General features: G+C 40.2%; 1 protein-coding gene across 2 annotated transcripts in view; it reads left to right on the top strand.

The window, feature by feature from the left end:
• kat7b (K(lysine) acetyltransferase 7b) overlaps nucleotides 1-22,784 on the top strand; it is a 71,330-nt gene that overhangs the window by 44,559 nt on the left and 3,987 nt on the right. Inside the window, exons 7-15 of one of the 2 annotated variants that reach the window (XM_070864443.1) lie at nucleotides 688-777; nucleotides 4,808-4,906; nucleotides 8,600-8,710; nucleotides 10,245-10,436; nucleotides 11,417-11,506; nucleotides 12,269-12,409; nucleotides 15,378-15,471; nucleotides 17,910-18,056; nucleotides 20,102-20,208. In XM_070864443.1, the coding sequence (XP_070720544.1) occupies nucleotides 688-777; nucleotides 4,808-4,906; nucleotides 8,600-8,710; nucleotides 10,245-10,436; nucleotides 11,417-11,506; nucleotides 12,269-12,409; nucleotides 15,378-15,471; nucleotides 17,910-18,056; nucleotides 20,102-20,208 (1,071 nt within the window). Of the gene's footprint in view, nucleotides 1-687; nucleotides 778-4,807; nucleotides 4,907-8,599; nucleotides 8,711-10,244; nucleotides 10,437-11,416; nucleotides 11,507-12,268; nucleotides 12,410-14,452; nucleotides 14,575-15,377; nucleotides 15,472-17,909; nucleotides 18,057-20,101; nucleotides 20,209-22,784 lie in introns of those variants that run through there. The other variant, XM_070864444.1, reaches the window with a different exon arrangement.

Genomic DNA, 22,784 nt, shown 5'->3' with positions numbered 1-22,784 from the left:
AATGTTCTTGCTGTTGCTGTGGATTTCTCATGAAGAACATAAACTGTCCAGCCTATGTATAGCGTTGCTTTTGAATTAGTGGTAGAAACTTAATGGAAAGCACACTGGCACTTTTGGAATGCATCTCCCCAGAGCTGGGAGAACTACCACCAACACCATACAAAATCTGGATTCTGAAGTAGGAGAGCCAGGAATTTGCTCGGAGTACAGTTGGAGAAAACTAGCAAAATTTTCAGTGGCTTGGAGCCTTTATCAGGGAAACCGATCAAATTAATATAGTTTGTGATTTTGTTTTGGTTGCTGAAAACTCTTCCTGGTAGTTCAACCTTTCCAGCTCATTCCAAAGTATGGTGGCGGTGGAGAAGATTGAAGATGTTTGTCGCGGATCAAGATGTAGCTTTGTGTTCACGAGAAGCTGCATATCACTGCTTCTGTGATATGTATGTTTGTGTCCAGCAGAGTCTGAATAGGCTATATATTTTTTTAAGTTTAGTTGAGCTTCAGTAAATAGTGGAGAGATGGGATCTAAATCTTATTTAAGTTTGCTAATGTTGTCTTAATCAGGCTGATTAACAAAATTTTGAGAAACTGGTTACCTAGCCTTTTGCCCAGCTTGTCCATGCAATATTTATCTCATTTAGTTTGTAGAGTTTTAACTACTATAATTCTGGTGTTGGTCCTTTGCAGGTTAGAGCTCAGCAACGTGAAAGGCAGATTGATGACCGAGCATTATCGCAGAGACAAGATGAAAACAACAGACATGCAACCAGGCATCAGGCAAGTTTTCATCATCATCACTGCAGTCAGAAATATTAAGACAGAATTTAATTTGCATTGTGTCCTTCACATCCTCAAGACATTGTGTTTCATAGGCAATTAATTATTTTTGAAGGTCACTGCTGTTATGTAGGTAAACATGGCAGACAATTTGCTCGCAGCATGATTTCACAAACAGCTATGAGATAAATAACCTAGTTAATCTTAGCGTTGCTGAACGAGTAATTCAAAGTCCTGAACTAATAATCCAGAGAACGTGAATTCAAATCCCAAATTGAGCCTTTAAATTCAGCAAAAATTCTGTAAATAAAAAGCTGCTTATCAGTAAAAATGACTATGAAGCTGTTGGATTGTCATAAAAACCCAACTGGTTTACTAATGTTCTTCAAGGAACAAAACCTGCCGTCCTTAGTTGGTCTACCCTATATACAACTCCAGGAGGAGGTGAGGGAGGAAAGAGAAGAGGAGGAGGAGGAGGAGGAGGAGGTGGAGGTGAGTGAGCGAGCGAGCGGTGAATGGAACGGGGAGGATAGAGAAGGAAGGAGAGTTAGGAGGATAGGAAAACCATGGGTGAGGAGGAGTGTGTAGAAGATTGGGGACGTGGGGGGGGGGGGGAAAGAGAGATGATCAAGGGCACGAAAGAAAGGGTTGAATAGGTGGATGGGTGGGGGATGTCCTGGAAAAGGAAGGTTAAAAAAAGGAAGCGATGAAGTAAGGGAGAATGGGAGGGTGTCAGTGATGGAAAACTCCAGTCAACAGGGAGTGGGTGTTGAGATAAGTAAAACGAGGGGTGGGGGGCAGGTGCTGAAGAACGGGAAGTCCGATTAACACTGGGAGATAGATTGAAGTATGGCCAATCCAGCCATTGGGTGGGGGGGAATACAGCTAATGGGGGCGATTGGTGTTGATCGGGATCATTAAGTGGGGTGGTGGGTTCTGCTAAGATGATATGCACGGGCAACTAAACCTATGGGGAAAATTAAGCTGGGTTGAGATTGAACTGAGAGTTAGAAACGCAGTCAGCTTGTGGAGAGGATTGCGCGGGAGAGGAGATATGCGTGGGAGTGGGTGGTAATTGCGAATGAGACTTGCAGCTGGGGGAAGGGGAGCGTTGAATGGGAAGTGTATTGAGTAGGTGGGATTAGAGATTGGAATGAAAAGGTGGCCCATTAAAGAGTTGGTGTTCTGTTAGCAGATGATCATGGATTGCAGCAAATGTGGGAGGAAAGATTGGAAAATAAAGATAATGCTGTGGTTACACAGTAATTCTTTTCTGGGCAAATTCTGAGTAGAATTAAGGTGACTGATTTCAAAAGCAAAGCAGGAAGATGGATGCTGTGTCACTCCTGTATGTGAGAGATCCGCATCATGCAAAAATTAAAAACTGGCTGCACAACTATGTTTCAGTACAGCTTGGGATTTACATTAATGTTATCTGGGTTTGTGAATATGGTTTACTCATGGGTACCAACCTGTTATCAATTTGTAGACTATTTAAACCAGGACACAATTGGGATGTTGGGAATCTTTTCAGTGAACTGGAGAGCAGGGCAATAAAGGAAATAACATTTTAAATGGTCGTAAATTTGAAAAGTTCGCAGGAACACAGGCAATATCGGTAGTCATTTTTGATAAATAGGACTAAAAGCTGCTTCCAGATTGAATGAGTGGGAGAGTTAAAGGCAGTTAGAGTGGAGCTGTCACAGTAATGTAATGTTAGCCTCACAGCACCACCCACATGAGCAATACTTTTAGAATGTTGCAATCACTTCATGTTTTTAATATATAATAGATTTAATCAAATAGAACCACAAATCGAATTATTTGACTCAAAGCTTTAAATCTAAAGGTGAGTTGGAAGGTGCTCAGATCTCCACGGTCGGGGTAATATATAGGGAGTAAAAAAAATAGCAAATGCTGCCGATACAAGGGAGATCAACCATCATTTAAGAAAGGAAGGTTAATGTTTTCAGATATTACTCTTCATCCAAACATAGCTTTTATTAATCCCTAAAGCTACTATCTGGGGAAAATGAGGAAATGACTAACAAAATAAAATTAAAATTGAATGGCTATATGGGAATAGAAGGAATGTGTATAGTTTGAAGTTCAGAAAGAAAGTGTAGAAAAATTTGCATTCACTTTGGGTTAAAAATTCCATTGGTTTAGGTTGGGAACGGAAAAAAAAGTTCTCTTAGTGGCCATATATCCTTGTATTTGTATTAGTTGCTGTAATTCTTGCAGCCTGCCAGTAGAGGGTGCAGCAATAAACTGAAAACTTGAACAGTTGGTATATGTGCTCGCTAACTGCTTAGACAGTATCAGGAGTACAGGCATTTGATCTTGGGGATAATTGTTTTAAATACATTTTCTGGCTGCAGTATGTGACAAAATGTCAGCCTTGGCTCAGTTGATGGCACTCTCACCTCTGAATCAGAAGGTTGTGGGTTCAAGTCCCACTCCAGAGAACTGAGCGCATATTACAGGCTGACACTTCAGTGGAGTACTGAGGGACTGCTGTACTGTTGGAGGTGTGGTCTTTTGAGTGAGACGTTAAACTGAGGCCCCCTCTGTCCTCTCAGGTGAACATAATCACAAGGCACTATTCGAAGAAGAGCAGGGAAATTCTGTTCCTATATAAAAAAAACTTTTTTAATATAATTTTCTGTATACTTCTAGTTGTCATTAGTAAGGATTAATTTTCGGATTCACTTTAGTTTGAATGAAACTAAACAGTAATTCATAACATTCAACAGTTTTTGTTTACTAATCCATAGGATTTGTTCTCAAATTGTCTAGGTTATAAGTGTGTGCAGGTTTACACATCACAAATCTAGATAGTTAAACACAGCTGTTTTGGGGAAAAACAGTTTATTTTCATGGCATAGATAAAGAAAATTAGCAAAAGAGTAAGTTGTAATGAAGTGGACCATACTGTCAAGAAAGGGGAAAAATTGAATTTAGATTAAAAGATATATTTGAGCAGATATTAGCATGCAGTATCATTAAGGAACTAAAAACAGCCAGTTGTCAGCTTATGGATTTAAAGCCTTGTTAAAATTAATTGCCGTCACTCTGTATGACATAGAAGGACATGAAACTGTTGAATGGCTGCACCTTGTCCTTTCGCTGACCGTTTTCTTTGAGTTATTTGTGTGGCAAGGCACAGCAGGCTCATAAAACAAAAGATATTGATGTGGACATTGTGTTACATGACTGAGCATTGCAATTGCCAATGTGTTGGAGGATGTATTTTTATTTATAATTCGATTTTCTATTTATTCCTCATCATTAATAAAGTTCATCGATTTGTTACATAGCGCATTCAATCATACTTGGGTATATACTTAATCATACAGTACCTAAAATCACGCCTGATGATTGTGGCATTCAGCACGTTTCCGTTCTGAGCTCTGTTCGAGTTAATTGAACCTACGAATACAATTCTTCTTGCAATTCACCAGTTTCTGTATCTGTCTCTTCCCCCTACTACCTGACCATGAACACATTTATCCATTATATAGTTATATCAAAAGGTGAAAACAACTTGATAAGGAGAAACTAATCAGAATCTGTACCTTATCAATACTCTGTTAATAAACTGATTTCCTCACTATCGAGCTTTTTTCTTAGAACAAATAAGATCAGTATAACTCCCCATTTGTTACCTTATGTACGATTCTTTTCCTGTTGCATTTAATTGAAGCTTCACCAAGTGAAACTACCAGTTATAATTCTGTCTTCAATTCCATATCAGGCAACACTGGTCTGATTCTAAACTCTAATTAAAAAGATACATTTAATAAACAAGCTAAGATTACTACAATTATTGGCCATATTACATTAGCATACTTCAAGTCAGTATAATTAACCCTTGCCATACAAATGTGCTATCTTTAATTAATTCTATAATATAAAATTGAAATCGGTAATTGCGGTAAAGAATAATGTGAGTACCACAGATTTTATTTTTCACAATTTTAGACTAATGTGGCTAAGTGTTACACTTAAACTTGCCCCTTGTCATTAGGCTCCAACAGAAAAACAGTTGAGATATAAGGAAAAGGTGACAGAAATTCGGAAGAAAAGGAATTCGGGACTGACCAAAGAGCAAAAAGAAAAATATATGGTAAGGTTATTGTGAAAGTTGTCTCACAGTTTTAATTCTTCAAGCAAGTGCTGGTCCTGAGATCATCTTATAAAAAAAGATATTTTGTATAACATTAATCATGGCCAGAGTGATCACCTGGACTAGTTTTGATCTCCTAAGGGGGTCGGAGAGGAATTTTTCAGCTTTCTTTCCCTCTAATTATCCTATTATTTTATAATCTGGTTTCTCGCTTCGCCCAGGAGATGACATGGATTGCAGGTGGGGTGGGGAGTGCATATGTTGTGATGCACAAGGCATCGCAGTTGTGTGGGACAGGCTGAATGGACCAGTGGGTCTTTTCCTGTCTGTCATTGTTCGTAAGTTTGTGATGTGTAATCCTTTTCGTTATTGCATATAGAGAAATGGGATGGGAGAGGTTTTTCTGAAGTCTATTCCTCTTTAATTGGTTATAATTATTGCACTATTCCTACAATCTTACCAGTTTCCAATATTTACTCAATGCTCTCTGTTGATTTTAGACCAGAACGTTGAACACTCTTTGGCCCGGAATTTGGGGTAGTAATAACGCTGAGGCTGGCGGCACTCGTTGTTATTACTGTTGTAAAACTGACAGCAAATGCGCAGCTAAATGCAGAAATCCGGAAGTTGCTGTCAGTGACTCCCTACTCCTCCACATGGTGCACTGTTGCAGTCTTCGCAGATAGAATCATTAAGATATCACTGATTTGTTGTTAACTTCAACTATTTACACGCTATTCTCGCTGCACGGAACAACGATAAATTTAAGCATTATTCAGTCAGGAGTAACTGAGCTTTTAATGGAGTACTAAGCCATAATTACTGCTTAACGACCTCTCTGGCCCGCGAGGATGTAAACGCCAGCTTCGTGGGGCAGAACTCGAAGGGAAGTGCGCTAGTGCCCCGCGCTGCCATCTTAACTGGTTTGCCGACTCTGGTCAGCTCCAGTATGTGATCCCTAGTGTGGTCCGGGCCGCCATCGTGCAGCCCGGCACTCTGTTTTGGGTGCCAGGCTGCAGGCCCTGTCGAACACTGCCCTGATGGCCCAGTGGAGTCCATCAGAGGCCTTGCAGAGTGCGCAGTGGCCCTCTTCTTTAAGCAAAGGAAAGGGGCGTTGAAGCGCATCTGCACTACGCAGAGCATTCATGTAGTGCTACAGTCCTCGCCACAGTAGCACCCAGGGACCCAGCCCCCCTAAAGGAAGTAGAGCACAGAAGATTGCACTCCACTTCCTTTGAGGGGCGGTAAGCCCAATTCAGCGGCAGGGGCGGGACTTCTGCATCGGGCGCAGGAAGTCCTGGCCCCAGCAGGTTACCGCTCCCAATCGGAGAGCAGGGTAACTTCACTCCCCTTATTTGCATTTTAGATAAATGCAGAACTATTTAATGTCCTGCCACTGAGCTGAAGTTAGATGAGGGGTTGCTATATTTTGTTCTTTACAGGTACTGAAATGAAAGAGATGTACTGTCAGTGACCTATTATAATAGGAATAAGAAAATAATCCAAGTTTAATTCTAAATAGTTTTAACAGTGATTAACTGGTTTCCACATAACCTCTTAATGTAATGCCTGAAAACAAATTCTTTGTGACCCAGGTTACAGTTTGGAGTCTTGCTTGCTTGCTGGCTTTTTTGTTCCTTTCTCATAATAGCGGTACCTGTATTGTGTCTATAGATTTTATACAGTCTGCACTCATGATATAAACTTTTAAATTTAACTCCGTTCCTAAGAAGTCAGGATGAGGTTACATTATGGCATGGGCCTCTGTTTATAAACAATAGCTTCTCATTGCAATAATTTAAAAATTCTTCCCTTGATTTTGATCAAAGTTCATAATTTTAACTCTCTTCCATTATACATTCAATGCCTTTTAAAAGTAGATAGGTCTGCTTACAGTGTACTTTGTCCCATTGAGAAGTAACGTTTCAGCATATGGAAATACTTACACAAACGTTGCTTCTTTTCTCCTCCATCCTCTGGATTCTCTTTCTTTCAAAAAAAAGATAAACATATACCAGAAATAGTGTATCAACCTTACCTTTGTAAATAAACCAGAATCCTATACCTTTCATTTCAATGACTTAATGATTTATCAGAAGGCTCCTTGCGGCCATAGTTGCTTTCAATATCAGATAAATCTGGTATGCAGCAATAAACTCTGATTTGCAGCATGCGGTAAGTTGAAGATTTAATTGGACTTCAACTAATGTTAAAATGATTCCCTTAGATTTGCCACTCATTTGTTTAACAAATATGCTGTATTCTGTTTGTTCAAGAACAGTAGTCATCCTAAACATGGTGGTAAATTTGTTACTGCAAAATTTTTGTATGTATGGACTTTTCTCACATGACTAGTCTTTTAATTTTATGTGAATATATCTGTTGAAACTTATCACAGGAGAACATTTGTGAGTAGGAACATAGGGCCCAAATTTGCCCAGGAATTGCTCCGTTTTTTGTTGGAGCAACTTGATTTTTCTGGAGTATCTTTAAAAGTCCCCATTCTGCACATTTAATTTGCGCCAGTGTAAGTGAGTTAGTTAGGATTTTTTTTAGTTTTGTTTTTTTTCAAAAGGAGGTGTTACCAGCCATCTACGCCTGTTTTGGCTATTTAAGCCAGTTTGGACAGCTAATAGTTGCTCCAAATTAACTTAGGCCAGCGTTTGTGGCCGCACAGAAAACCCTTGCGGAGAGTTAAGAAATCAGCGCAGGCAAGTACATTCTAAAGCACCAAGCACTAAACAAAGCACAAAAATAAGCATTCAATAACAAAAAAAACAAGGAAGCTGAGAGGACCTGCATCTAGCACCAAGACTTACAAAGCACAAAAAATAATAAACAATGAATTAACAAATAAAAATTAGAAGGAACCCTGCATCTAAACCAAAGTAATAAGCAATCAATCAATCAATAACAAATAAAAAATAGAAGTCCTACCAAAACACGGCCAGGGAAGGCAGCGGGCTGCCGATGAGGGAGTCCATTCGGCCAGGGATAGGGGCGGCGCACTTCGGCCCCTCCCACACAGCCTGCAGCGCGCACACTCAGATTCTGGGGGCAAGGAGCTACTGCGCATGCGCGCACACTCTAACGTGCATGTGCACAGGTCCTAGCACTGTTTTCAGCGCCGGGACCTGGCTCCGCCCCCGAATCCAGTTGCCTCGCTACGCCACCATCGAGGAGAGGCTGGGGAGCGGCCAATCTCGGCCGGAAGATTTTTGCCGCCCTTGGAGTTCTACAAAAGCGGCGCACGTCTGGTGAGTGTGTCAGAAATCTGTACTGGCCAAATTTGGGCCCATAGGAACAGGAGTGGGCCATTCAGCCCCTTGAGCCTATTCTATCATTCAATTAGATCATGTCTGATCTGGGTCTTAACTCCATTTATCCACCTTAGTTCCATATCTCTTCATACCTTTGCCTAACAAAAATCTATTATCCAGATTTTTGGTTCTCATTTGAGTGAAAAAATTTATGTAACATGTTGCTATCGTTAATTGGACTAGTAGCTCAGCAACCTTGGTAGTGGAATGTATTTTCTAGACTATATGGGTGTGCCAAGGATGCTCTGTTAAAATGTTGTTGAGTTTCAGTATTAGACTATTATTCTGCTTAAATCTAATAGTGTACCTGTTTTGTTTTAATGACTGTTAAGTATACCCCCGTGTAATATTTGTGTGGGTCTTAAACCTTCAGGAACACCGACAGATACACGGAAATACGAGAGAGCCACTCTTGGACAATCTTACATCTGATTTTGACTTGGAATTATTTCGCAAAGCTCAAGCGCGAGCCTCGGAGGATCTGGTATGATGTGATACGTTTATAATGTGCCTTATCCACGGCTCTGTTGAAATAGAAAGATTTCAGTAGATGTAAAAATGTTCAATAATACGCATTCAGATCGTAGCAATTTTGTAATAGAGGGAATATCTTTGTACATTAGCTTTCTACTGGTTGGATTTTGCAATCTACTTGTCATGCTTAAAATTATTTTGAAATTTTAAAGTCTAAAATTTGATTTAAGCCATTTCAGATTCTTTGGATTTGAACTTTAATGGCTTTTTGAAGATTTGAAGTTGCTGAAAAAAACAATCGAAGATGATTTGTGTGAGGGGGGGGGGTGGTAAAATTAAGAGTAACAATATTCTTCTGGATTTTTTTTCTGATGATTTGAAAAAACGTATTTTAGTTTAAATGCTAAATTCCAGTATTACTGAGGAAAGCAACGTGTAAGGACTACTGAGTCTAAACTGAGAAAGGGAGTAATTTCAATAATTGCATTGTGTGCAATTGCTGAAATGTTCTTGGTTGAAGATTGAGTGCCTTGTGGTGTTCATTTAGTTTTCTCACTGTTGGGCTTGGTAACTAACTTGGACATCTGGTGATGTCATCAGCACTTACTGCTTAAGCAGAAACATCACAGAAAAACAGTTGTTAACTTTAATTTGACTTCTTTAAGATTTAGAACGTGGGTGCCACAATGGGTGTTCTTTCACCTTTGGGACCTTAGAACATAAGAGATAGGAGCAGGAGTAGTTCATACGGCCCTTCAAGCCTGCTCCGCCATTCAATAAGATCACGGCTGATCTTCGACCACAACTCCACTTTCCCGCCTGATCCCTATATCCCTTTATTTCCTTAGAGTCCAAAAAAAATCTATTGATCTCAGCCTTGAATATACTCAACAACTTTGATTTTAAATCCAGCCATGACTGACTGAAATTTTCCTCTGTTGCCTGCAAAGATATCCTGTAAAATGAGTTTACAGTTTCAACCCAGTTCCTGGTAACCACGGGTAACCATAATTTGTCACAGATTGGCATTAAATTAGTAACGCTCAGAATCCAAAAGGATAAGTGGTGTGGAAAGCACAAACACGCAATGCTGCAATAGAGTTTTCGGGCCAGGCCTTTACCCTGTAACTAAGTGCTTGATACTGACACTGGGTGGCAGCAATGATGAAAAATTCATGAAAAAAATGCAAATTTAAACAGTAATTTTTCTTTGTTTCCAGAGCTGAATAATAGCATTTGTTCCAGTAATAATATTTGTTACTCTGTAACTGGTTGGTTGAGTACTGCTCTTTTTTCTTTCCCTGAAAATAAGGCAGAATTCAAAATTTTCTCTTGTGGGGCATTATGGGTGCAAACCCGTTTCCTTCTATTCCCCGATGCAGCATATTGATAACGTACACTGCTATATAACCTGCAAATATAATTGGCAGTTTTTGTTCCTATTCAGATTAAATGTGAGATGAGTATTGCTAGGTCACTGCAGCTGCAGTTTGGGCAGGACTTGAAGAGTGATATACAGTTTTAATTTTCTTTCTTTACTGCAGGAAAAGTTACGGTTACAGGGCCAAATTACAGAAGGCAGTAACATGATTAAGACCATAGTGTTCGGTCGATACGAGCTGGATACCTGGTACCATTCTCCATACCCTGAAGAGTATGCTCGACTAGGGAGGCTGTACATGTGTGAGTTCTGTCTCAAATACATGAAAAGTCAGACCATTCTTCGCAGGCATATGGTAAGTCGTTTGTCAAGATAAATTAATTAGCTCAGATTTAATTCTAGATCCTTGAAGGAATTGATAATGAAGCAGTGTAGTCTGCTTTGTAGGAGATACATTGCTGATTTAAAATTCTACAGCAGTTACACGAAATACATGGGAATAAAATCTGGAATGAAATAATCCAGCAGTGTTTTGGTCAGCTACCAGTATTGATTTCTGTCTGATGCAAATCTGTTGCTTTGTTTCCAGTGCCTCAATTGTTAATTTTTTGCAGTCACCTCCGATGGCATTCCCAGCCACATGAGGAATGTGGGTGCTATTTCAGCCATATAATCTAAACCTGCAGTTGGAAAAATTAAAGTGACAAACCACATCTTGTAAATTGACTTCATGATTTAAAGGAAGAACAAAGATTAAATTAGCACCATTCAAATGTATTCATCTTATGTTCTATGCAATATATACATAAGTACTTGCAATTTTATGCAAACTGATGGTGATTTTAGAGGTAGTTATTTATTAGTGGAGATTTGGCTGATTTGTATTGTATTATGCAAATCTTTATTTCATTTATGTTTGGGAAAGTTATGTACCTTATGCACAACGTGAAATTTGCAATCCTTGGGTCTAAGTCCTTGTCGGTTTTTGTGTTTTTCCGGATTTCAGACAACAAAATCAATAGTCTTAAATCCGGAATCCTCGGGACTGAATCCATGCTGGATTTCGGACCTCGCCATCCTCTGCTCCGCGCTGCTCGCCGAAATGTCCGATTTTCGGAATTCCGGATTTGGGACGTTGCACCTGTATCAAAATTTCACTGTACCAAATTTGAAATGACACTTTAGAGCTAACTGGTCAATATACAGAATTTCAAATTAGTTTTCTGTTAGACAGAAGGTGTTAAAATATAAAATTAATACAATTCTCAATATGAAGAATAGAAATTTTAGATTTATTCTGTGTAACCCCAATTGTTCTTTAATTTTTCCTTCTAGGCAAAATGTGTATGGAAGCATCCTCCAGGAGATGAAATCTACAGGAAAGGAAATATATCTGTATTTGAGGTGGATGGGAAGAAAAATAAGGTGGTACTTAATTTTATTTAAAGTATCATATGGGCAGACTTCTCCTGATTGTTAAATTTTGCACTTTATCGTCTGAATTGTATTTATAACATATTTTATCGGTCTTACTTTTCAACTGCTTAATTATTTTACCGCATACAAGTAATCGTTTCAAAAACTATAAAAAATTGAAAATATATTTCTTCTATGCTTGGAATACTGCAATTTCACTACTTGTGCACATTTCACTGAGATTCCAGATTATATTTTTGTTCTTGCAACCCTGTGCTCGCCTTGATTTCAAAATTCTCCTCCTTATTTTCATATCCCTCCATGGCTTCGCCCCTCCTGATCCCTGTAATCTCCTTCAACCCCACAACTCCCCGAGATGTCTGTGCTCCTCTAATTCTACCCTCCTGGGCATCCCTGATTTTAATCGCTGAACCATTGGTGGCCGTGCCTTCTGTTGCCTCGGCCCCAAGCTCTGGAACTCCCTGCCTAAATCTCTCCGCGCCTCTACCTCTCTTTCCTCCTTCAAGACTCTCCTTAAAACCTACCTCTTTGACCAAGCTTTTGGTCACCTGCACTAATTTCTACTTGTGTGGCTCGGTGTCAAATTTTTATCGCATAATACTCCTGTTGGGACGTTTCACTATGTTAAAGACGTTGTATAAAGTTGTTGTTAAAAATGTTTAATCCTGTCTGAAGAAAGTTCTAGTTTCTTATCTGGCTGGTGTTCTTTTAAATGGAATACCTTAATTTTTTTTCTATTTTATGTTCTAGATCTACTGCCAGAACCTATGTCTTCTGGCTAAGCTATTTTTGGACCACAAGACATTATATTATGATGTAGAACCTTTCTTGTTTTATGTGATGACAGAAGCTGATAACACAGGGTGTCATCTTGTTGGATATTTCTCCAAGGTAAAGAATGTTGAAGTTTTTTTGATGTCTTAATTTTTACCCTCCTCTCAATTTGAATGTATTTATAGAAAAATTTACAATGCGTATGGTGTAGTTGAAGACTTGGGCTACAAATTACTGTTGACAAAATACTGGATTTATAATAGGCTTGAATTTGCTGGCACAGTAACAGCGGGTTTAATGTGCACGCCTTTATTAATGTATAAATTGTCCAACAATTTGTGGCGAGGAAGAGATACCCATGAGATGCGAATTGCCACAAATTGTTGGATGATTTGTGCCGCTCCGGCAGTAGCCTCGTGGAAATGGCAGCTCACCCTCCACCTCCCCGTGAGTGCCAAGAAATTGCTGCATTTGCGCAGTTGAAATAAATTAAACTTGCTGCAGAAAGTTAGGGCTGGTACTTAACAGCGTAAGGATTCTCTTAATGACGAACTTTATGTTCCTGCAATGCCACTTATCCTCTCCGGCCCAGAGAGGGAACTATTGAAACTGCAGTTTCATTCCTGAATGTAATAAATTGTTCTTTGAGGATTTTTAAAATTTAAAATGTAACATTTTTTTCTTACTTTTCCTTTCTGTCTCTTTTCTCTCTCTCTTAATGCAATCTTTCTTTTCCTCTCTTTATTTCTATTTCTAAACCCGATTTGACTCTAATTCACACTCTTTCCTTTTCCGTTGTTCCTCTGTTTCTTTCGCAATCCTTACATCTGATTGGTTAAGGAGATTCACCAAGATCCCAGATTCCTTATTATGACTGGACTTCCAGCAACTTGCGGCGCAGGGTGGGAAAAATGTCTAACTGGGCGTGTCACGAGATGCCCTGCTCCAGCAAATATTGGGCCAATATGTTTGTATGACTTCCCTCTGTGCGTTCTTTTAATGGAGGCATTAAACTTCTTTATTGGCGTCGTCAATAATTGCCAGTCTTTTATTTACAATTTTGTTATGGACCTATCTATTTTTGCTTATGCTCTCAAGTGATTGAATTTTGCACTGGTGAATACCCTGAATGAGCTCATTTTATATCAGACACTAAGGCATCAGCAAGTATCCAGCTTATGTAAATACATCGAAGATATGTGCTGGGTAGTGATTTACATGAGAAAATTAAACTGCTAAGACTGTTATGCCTAATAACTCACTTTGTTTCTCCACTGTGACTTAATCTATTTTTTCATTATTATAAAATCTGTTCTGTGTAATTTGGAAGATCAGACTTCAAAATGCAATAGGATTATTTACCAAGGGAATGTCTAAAGAAACATTTTGCAATACTCAATTACTTTTTTAGGTTTTGCAACTTTAGCATAGAATTTATATGCACTTGAAGCAACTGTTAAACCCTCACATTAAAGATTGAGCTGAAGGTCTTGCAGTGAATTTAATTTGTTTATAATGCATGAGCCTTGCTAACCTCATTCAGCGATGAACTGCTGTTGGTTTTTTGTGTTTAACAGTCTGTTTGGCTGTATACACAGCATCTCAGATTCATGCAGAGTATATCTAACCCAAGGAGACTTGTGTAAATTGAGTACACATTACACATGAGCAGATTCTGCAGTTACTCAAGCCATCTGGGAAATAATAGCAGGGAAGTTATTATGCTTCAAGCCACTAGGCTTTGTTTGCTAAAGGATTCCAGCAGCATTAGCTTTGTGCTGTCATCACTAGCAACATAAATATTGATTCATTGCACCTTTGAAATCTTAGAAGAAAGCTTGCAACCATTAAAGAATGGGGGGAAATCCACTGGGTATCATCAGAGTTTATCCTTCCAGCATCCTAATTCTGCCATTATGACAAACATGCAATTTGAATGGCCCTAATGTTTTTGTCTAATCTGCCTGGCGGATTATTCCAAACAAATCTGGGTCCTCGAAGGTTAGCCAGTAACTGGCATTTCCTCAGAACTGAAGATTTTAAAAATTCATTGACGGGATGTGGGCGGCATTATTGCCCATCCCTGGTTGCCCCTTTTTGAACCACTGCAGTCTTGTTACTTTTTGTAGCAGTTTGATACAACTGAGTGTCTTGCTACAGGCACTTCAGAGGGCATTTGAGAGTCATCCACGTTGTGGGATTGGAGTCACATGTAGGCCAGACCGGGTAAGGATGGCAGTTTCCTTTCCTAAAGAACATTAGTGAGCCAGTTGGATACGAGCAATCGATCACTTATTTACTGATGCCAACTTTTCATTTCCAGATTTAAAAAAAAACTGAATTCAGTTTTTAAGCTGCCATGGTGGGATTTGAACTTGAGCTCTCTGGAATATTAGTACAGAAACAATACTCTAGCATATCTATTTGTAGTGTAGAAACCCTATGGACCACCATGACTCATTCCATAGCACAATACCAAGTGTAAATCTTAGTTGCCCTGGTTCCACGACTCCCAGTTAGATAAATGAATTATTCTCATTCTCCTGTTCAAATCCCTCCTTATTTCTACAAACTTCCTCTAACCCTCCAAGAACGCTTATGTTCCTCCAGACCACACTGTTGCAGCATTAAGCTGCAGCTGATGCCTCAGTACAGGTGCCAGGTCTGTTGCATGGGAATCTTGTTCTGTTAATTAGTATCACGTTGCTGGCTGATGGGTCGCCAATTGTTCTTGAGCTGGATGTGACAACTAGAAACAATATTAGTTAATTGATAGAGTAGAGCCTTTTTAATGTAATTAACTAGCATGACTGAAGATGGTTATAGAAATAATACACTCCCAGAAAAGGCAAGGGCCATAATCACTGCTGGACTGCTAAAAGAAAGGCCGGCAATGATCATGAATCTGAATGAGACGTTGATGCAAGGAAGCAATGTCAACGTACGGTTTCATCATTGAATCGGACGAGGTTTTCATAATCATTGTTTTTGTTGGAGGGTTGAGGATGGAGGAATACTGCTTTGCACATATTTAAGTAAACAGTGCCATATATATAACAAGTGTTTGGTCTTATCTTTATTTCAGGAGAAGAATTCATTCCTTAACTATAATGTGTCATGCATTTTGACAATGCCACAGTATATGAGACAAGGATTTGGAAAAATGCTCATTGACTTCAGTAAGTATTGAAGGGTAATGGCAGTGACTATTTGGGCTTTTGGTTTTGATGCAGAAGCTGACTATAAATTGGCAATTTATTTTGATTTTGTGACAGCATTGAGCACATCCACCTCTGGAGTAGGGTGTTATGTTGGTTTTTTCTCTGTTTATGTACATACGTATATAACATATACATGTACATATAATGTATATATGTGTATATAACATATACATAAGCCACACTCCAGAGACTTGAGCACATAATCTAGGCTGACACTCTCGTGCAGTGCAGAGGGAGTGCTGCACTGTTGGCGGTGCCATCTTTCAGATGCGACGTTAAACCGAGACCCCCATCTGCCCTCTCAGGTGGTCATAAAAAGTCCCGTGACACTATTTCAAATAAGAACAAGAGAGTTCTTCCCAGTGTTCAGGCCAGTATTTATCCCTCAACCAACATCACGAAAACAGATTTTCTGGTCATCATCACATTGCAGTTTGTTAGACTTTGCTGAACGCAAATTTGCTGCCACGTTTCCTACAGTGACTGCACTTCAAAAGTAGTTGATTGACTGTAAAATGCTTTGGGATCTCCTGAAGTTGTGAAAGGCTATAAATTCAAGTCTTTATGTACAAATTTTGCCAACAGTAGAAACTGAGCAATTCCCAACTTCGTTGTGGATCCCATATTTTTGCACTGAATTCAGCGTATCAAATGCTTAATTGCCTTCTGAGTATATTTAGAGTATTAGCAGGCCAACCTATTGTGTTTGAAACGTATTACTAGTTTTGTAGTTCTGGAGAATTTAAGTTAGGTAAGTTAATTCTTCTTCACCATGTAATAACCACTGTTTGATCATAGTTTGTGTCATTTTATTCAAAAGAGTAAATTTAAAGTTTTGCACTGAGTGAAAGTCACAATTTTTTAATGTTCATAAGCAACTTGGATTTAGAAATTTATTGCATGTTGGTCAAATGCATAGCTAATAAATGAAGGAGAAGGTTGATTCTGATGGTGGCCAAGGAACTACAGAAGGACCTAGACAGAATTTACAAGTGAGTGGAGTTACGGCAGTTAAGTGCAAAGTGTTACACTTTGGATGAAGAAAAATGTGAAACTTCATGAACACTCAAACTGGCTAGGAAAAGAGGGTGAAAGAAATCGGAGCGTGACGATGGACTCAGTCCTTGGGTCCAGTCATTGGGGAGCATTAATTAACAAAGCAAACAATGCCAAGCTATATAACCAAATGAGTAAAGTCTGAGGCTGTCGTGCTGAAGCTGGGTTGCGCTTTGGTCGGGCTGCACCTTGAATACTGCATTCAGTTCTAGTTACTGAAACAAAAGCTCCAGACTCATTCAAGAACAGCCAAGTACTGTGATGGGTTCAATGGAAAACCATGGAAGGATGAGCTACACAAACCAAATGGTCTCCTTCATCTGTACTGATCTTTGAATGCTACTTTATCCGTATTTCATGGCACTGAGCATTATTGCTGTAATTCTCAAGACCCCTGTGCCACCCCTGAAAATTTTTATTTCAGAAATTTGTGTAAAACAAAGTATTCTTTTGAGTATTCCTTTTACTAGTTTGTGCAAATATCCCCATGTCCAACAATCGTATTGTAACTTGAAATATATTGTACATTTTTCTCCAGTTCCCTGCAACTTTCCCCAAAAAGTGCCTTGGCTCAAGGTTGATATGGATGGACAGTAATCATGAATACTCGGTTACCATTAACAACAAAGTGGTTAATGTGCTTTTTTGTGTTGAGAATGAGAAACATGGCCATATATGGTAAACTCAAGTGTCTCCCAATCGTTAATTCAAACTTTATTTATCATAAGCAAACGTCATAAGACACTAACATGTTTACACATTAGGTTCAGTCAGTTTACATTGTCTTATGGGATACTTCATACATTTCTGTTTGTAGAAGTGTACTGACTGCTGGTTAGGTGGTAAATGTTTTGTGGTGTGGTACATGAGCGTATTGCAGAGGATTATTACTTGAAGCTTTGGAGAAGGGGAAAGCGCCATGTATTCTGAACTATATTACTTTTCCTCCCAACTGTTGCAGGATTTTGGGGTTACATTTGATTTTCTGGCTGAGCTGCCTGGCCCTTTCTTGGCGGTGGACGTTGAGGATTTTGGGGGATGATATGTCAGTTACATCTCTCGGAAACCGATCCAGATTGCCTGATGTTTCATCTCTTCTTGGCAGGCTGTGCATCAACACTTAGGATTGGCAGAAAACCCACAAATGCTTTATCCACATGTTTGTTGTGGAAGTCATTTGTGTTTTGCCATAGCCTTCTTGCTGCCAATAGTGGGCCATTGATCTTTCAAATGCAAGTTGGCAGATGATCATTACTGTACCATAACAATGAATTTGAAATCCACTGCACGTTTCACAAAACGAGTTCACTTTTGTAACATGTATTTTTTTCTTTGAAAAGGCTATTTGCTGTCCAAAGTAGAAGAAAAAGTCGGTTCCCCAGAACGTCCCCTGTCAGACCTGGGCCTCATCAGCTACCGCAGCTATTGGAAGGAAGTGCTACTACGTTATTTGCACAACTTCCAGGGCAAGGAAATTTCTATTAAAGGTGAAAATGGATTGACATTCGGATTTTAATCATTTGTGTAATGTTTTCAGTCTGGATCCTCTGTTTTTGGTTTGAGGTGTTTTGCAGCCATTTAAATTTCTCTTGTTTCCTTTGATTGTTTATTGCTAACAGCAACCGACCAATTTCACTCCGAGCACTTTAAAATTTTCCATTAATTATGCAAAATGTACTGTGCAGGATATCTGCCGGCTGCGTCGTGGTCTGTGTTTTTGCCGGGGCTAATAAAATAAAATGGTTTGCTAGCTACCTAATGTAGTTCTCCAGCTGCAATCAGCTAACTCAGCGCACACGAGGGATTAAATGTGGTTCACTAACTGGTGCCTTTATCAACAAGGCAATCATGGAATCCTAGTGTTCTGTGTACAGACAGTACAATGGTGGCACAGGATGCTCAAACTGCAATGCACTATGCCAAAAAGTGATAACATTCACATTTTTTCCTGTTTTCTTCATCTGCTGACTTCTTGATGTTCGTTTTGTCGTTCATAATGAGTGGCGAACAGGACGAGGACGAATAGCTGGAAACTCGTCCCCCTGTAATGTTTCAAACTTCCTTGCAGGCAGCTGAAGTGTGGTTTTGAGAGGCCTTCAGAGCAGATCTTCTACTATGCCTCTTGGCCAGAGATTGAAATGTGGTATAGAAAGACCTAAAGAGTGGCTGAACATAAAAACCCATTAAAAAAGGAATGGTGAAATCGAGGGGAGAAAGCACATAAAATGTGTGGATGCAATTATCCAGCTTCAAAAGTTGCATTTCTGTAAATTTCTTTTGGCTGCTGAATATTTTGTTACTTTTCTTGGAGCAGTTAGAGTGGTGCTTCAAAGCTGAGAGCTGGAAAATCTGTCCCATCATAGTGCCATCAGTAGCAGTTCCAATAGAGCAGCCAACTATCAGAGGGCAGAAGCTGTAAATCTTCCTTAAAGGAGGAAGAGGAAACTTTCTCAATACTTGATAAGAATGTTATAGAACATTTCTTGTAGTAAACCTCTATCACATTACCCACAGGCAGTGTGTAGCATATCTTGTCACCTTCGTAGCATATAAAGCCAGTAGTCATGTGGGCCATTTACAACAGATACCCCGACGAAATGATCAATGTGTGATTGTAGTACAAGGTAGTTACGCATCTTTATATACAATGCTGCTGACTTTGGAAACTAAGCACCGTTTATTTGCCTCTTAAGGATAATAGCTTGCAATTCAAGTATTCCCCAGACATATTGGAGAACGCTTCTATATATCAGTTATATTGTAATGCAGCCATTTTTCAGAGCTTTTGTACAGGAAACTGTGTAATGGACATCTGAGAATCATTTATTCCAATTTATCTTCAAATCCTGAAAAACAAAGCCAATGTTCAGTTACAGCAATTTCTCTCAATTTTGACTTAAGATTGATTTATGAAATTATGGATGGTAAATAATAAATTTTTTTCACCTGCATTTTTCAACATCTGAACAAATTTGTATACAAGATCTGCTAAATCTCTGATATGCTGGAGGAAATTTAAGTTATATATTTCCTGTTCAGATGGGAAAGTCTAAAATGTGAATGTACCATTTTTCATGCAGTTTCTTTTGCATATGATGAGGTTAGACTTTTCACTGCAAATTATTCAAATAAAATGTCAGATAAGAGAACTTGTAAATTAGGACTGCATTCCCTGCAACATAGATAAAATAAATTGAGAATATGAGTATTTTTTTGAAGATTTAATCTATTCTTAATATCATATATTCAGGGTACATTCACACCAAGTGCAGCTAAACTGGCAGCGTAAATACTGAGTTTGAGCCCAATCTGATTCCGATGCAAAGCAGAGTGAAACTTTCTGGAAGGGATGGTGTCAGATGTCGTTAGAGTAGTATTTTTTTTTCAGGAGACAACACTGAAATGTTTCCAATCTACACTGTTTCTTTGTGATCCAGCAGCTTTATACATGGGCATTTGTTACTCTCAGTAACCATTTTTATAACACACTGAGAGTTTGCAAAGTACCAAACAAACATTTTTGTTTTTGTAGAAATAAGTCAAGAGACTGCAGTTAATCCTGTGGACATTGTCAGCACTCTTCAGGCATTACAGATGCTGAAATACTGGAAGGGAAAACACTTGGTTTTAAAACGACAGGTATTTAAATTTGATTAATGGTATACAAGATAAATTAACTAGTTGTCTGTTTAAATGCTATTGCTTGAGTGATAAATGTTGGCCAGGGCACCAAGAGAACTCCCCTGCTGCTCTTCAAATAGCGCCCTGAGATCTTTTAGGTCTACTTGATTAGACAGATGGAACCCAAGTTTAATCATCCTCAAAATGGCACCTCTGACATTGCACCACTTCCTCAGTACTGCATTAAAGTATCAACCTATAATTATATGATCAAGACTCGAGTGACGCTTGAATTCACAACCTTCTGACTCAAGCTAGCCTGACACAAATTTTGCAAAAAAATATGCACTACATAGAAAAGGATTTTGAGTAAATTTGAAATCCTCCGTAAAATACTCGGTGAGATGCTATTAAATATGGAATGTTTCTTGCTTGCACCTGGGGCAGTTTTCAGATTCCTTTCTGATACGTCCTTACTGGACAGTGTAAATGTACACGAGGCCCATGCTTGAGAAAAGGTCAGTCTGTGACCTGTCCTTTATTCCTTAGCACTCAAGTGATGGAAGTGGGTGGAGCGTCCCCTTTTATATCTGAAGGTCTAGGTTAGGAGTGTCTCCCACAAGTTCACCACCTAGTGGTCAGTGTTCTCAAGGTGTACAACTTAGGTCAGATTATACATGGGTTACAATGCTGGTTGAATATATGACATCACCTTCCCCCCCCCCCCCCCCCCCCCAAAGTCTTATTGGGATCACAGGTTGAGTCTCTCTGGTGGTTTACGCTCCCTTGTAGAGTGCCTGAGTTGGAGCTCCGGTTGTTGGACGCTGGCCTGAGTGTCTGCTGTTTGCGGTGCCTCAGGCCTGTCCGGACTGCCCACAGTGATTGGGCTCTCCTCCCTTTGGTTCCTGTGTTCGGTCACCTGTGGTGGAGTGAACTCTACATCGTATTCTTCCTCTGCTTCTTCTATGGGGTTGCTGAACCTCCTTTTTGTTTGATCCACATGTTTGCGGCAGATTTGTCCATTGGTAAGTTTAACTACCAGAATCCTATTTCCCTCTTTGGCAACCACAGTGCCTGCGAGCCATTTGGGCCCTGCAGCGTAGTTGAGGACAAAAACAGGGTCATTTACATCAATATATCGCGCCCTCGCATTCCTGTCATGATAGTCATATTGTGACTGGCGCCTGCTCTCGACAATTTCTTTCATGGTGGGGTGTATAAGGGATAACCGAGTTTTGAGCGTCCTTTTCATTAGCAGCTCTGCGGGTGGAACCGCTGTGAGCGAGTGTGGTCGGAATCTGTAGGCCAACAGGAAGCGTGATAAGCGGCATTGTAGGGAACCCCCTTGGATTCTGAGCATCTCCTGTTTGATTATCTGCACTGCTCGTTCTGCCTGGCTGTTTGAGGCCGGCTTGAACGGTGCCGTTCTAACATGGTTAATTCCATTGCCTGCCATGAAGTCCCGGAATTCAGTGCTTGTGAAGCACGGACCATTGTCGCTACCAAGATGTCCGGTAGACCGTGGGCGGCGAACATTGCCCGTAGACTTTCTACCATGGCAGAGGATATGCTTGAATTTAAAATGTCACACTCGATCCATTTGGAGTAGGCGTCTACTACAACCAAAAACACTTTTCCCATGAAAGGACCTGCGTAGTCCGCATGGATGCGTGACCAAGACTTGGCGGGCCATGGCCAGAGGCTAATGGGGGCTTCCCTGGGCGCATTGCCCAGCTGGGCACACGTGTTGCACCCAGCACAAGTTCCAGATCTGCGTCTATTCCTGGCCACCAAACGTGTGACCTGGCAATTGCCTTCATCATGACAATGCTTATTGTGGAGTTCTCTGATGAACACACCTCTGGGGCATGACAACGCGGTTTCCCCACAGTAGGCAATCGGCCTGAATCGAGAGTTCATCCTTGCGCCTGTGAAATGGTTTAAATTTCTCAGGGCATGCCCTGTACGTGGCTGCCCAGTCCCCATTCAGGACACATTTCTTGACTAGAGACAATAGCGGGTCTCTATTTGTCCAGACTTTAATCTGACTGGCTGTCACGGGTGAGCCTTCGCTTCCGAAAGCTTCAACAGCCATGACCATCTCAGCAGTATGCTCGGTAGCCCCCTCAGTGGTGGCTAGTGGGAGCCTGCTGAGTGCATCGGCGCAGTTTTCGGTGCCCGGTCTGTGCTGCATTGTGTAGTCATCGGCAGCTAACGTGAGTGCCCACCTCTGTATGCAGGCCGATGCATTTGCATTTATGACCTTGTCAGCCAAAAGGGACGTTAGGGGTTTGTGATCTGTCTCCAGCTCAAATTCCCTGCCAAACAGGTACTGGTGCATTTTCTTTGCCGCATATACACATGCGAGCGCCTCCTTTTCTACCATCCCGTAGCCCCTTTCTGCCTGGGACAGACTTCTGGAGGCATAAGCTACCGGCTGTAACTGACCCTTGGCATTGGCATGCTGCAACACACACCCGACACCATTGGACGACGCATCGCACGTTAACGCAAGTTTCTTACATGGGTCATATAGCGTTAACAGATTGTTGGAACATAACAAATTGCGTGCTCTATTAAAAGCCCTTTCCTGG

This window comes from Pristiophorus japonicus, chromosome 21 (genome assembly GCF_044704955.1).
Source record: "Pristiophorus japonicus isolate sPriJap1 chromosome 21, sPriJap1.hap1, whole genome shotgun sequence".
Lineage (NCBI taxonomy): Eukaryota > Metazoa > Chordata > Chondrichthyes > Pristiophoridae > Pristiophorus > Pristiophorus japonicus.
This window is presented reverse-complemented; position numbering and strand designations above follow the sequence as displayed.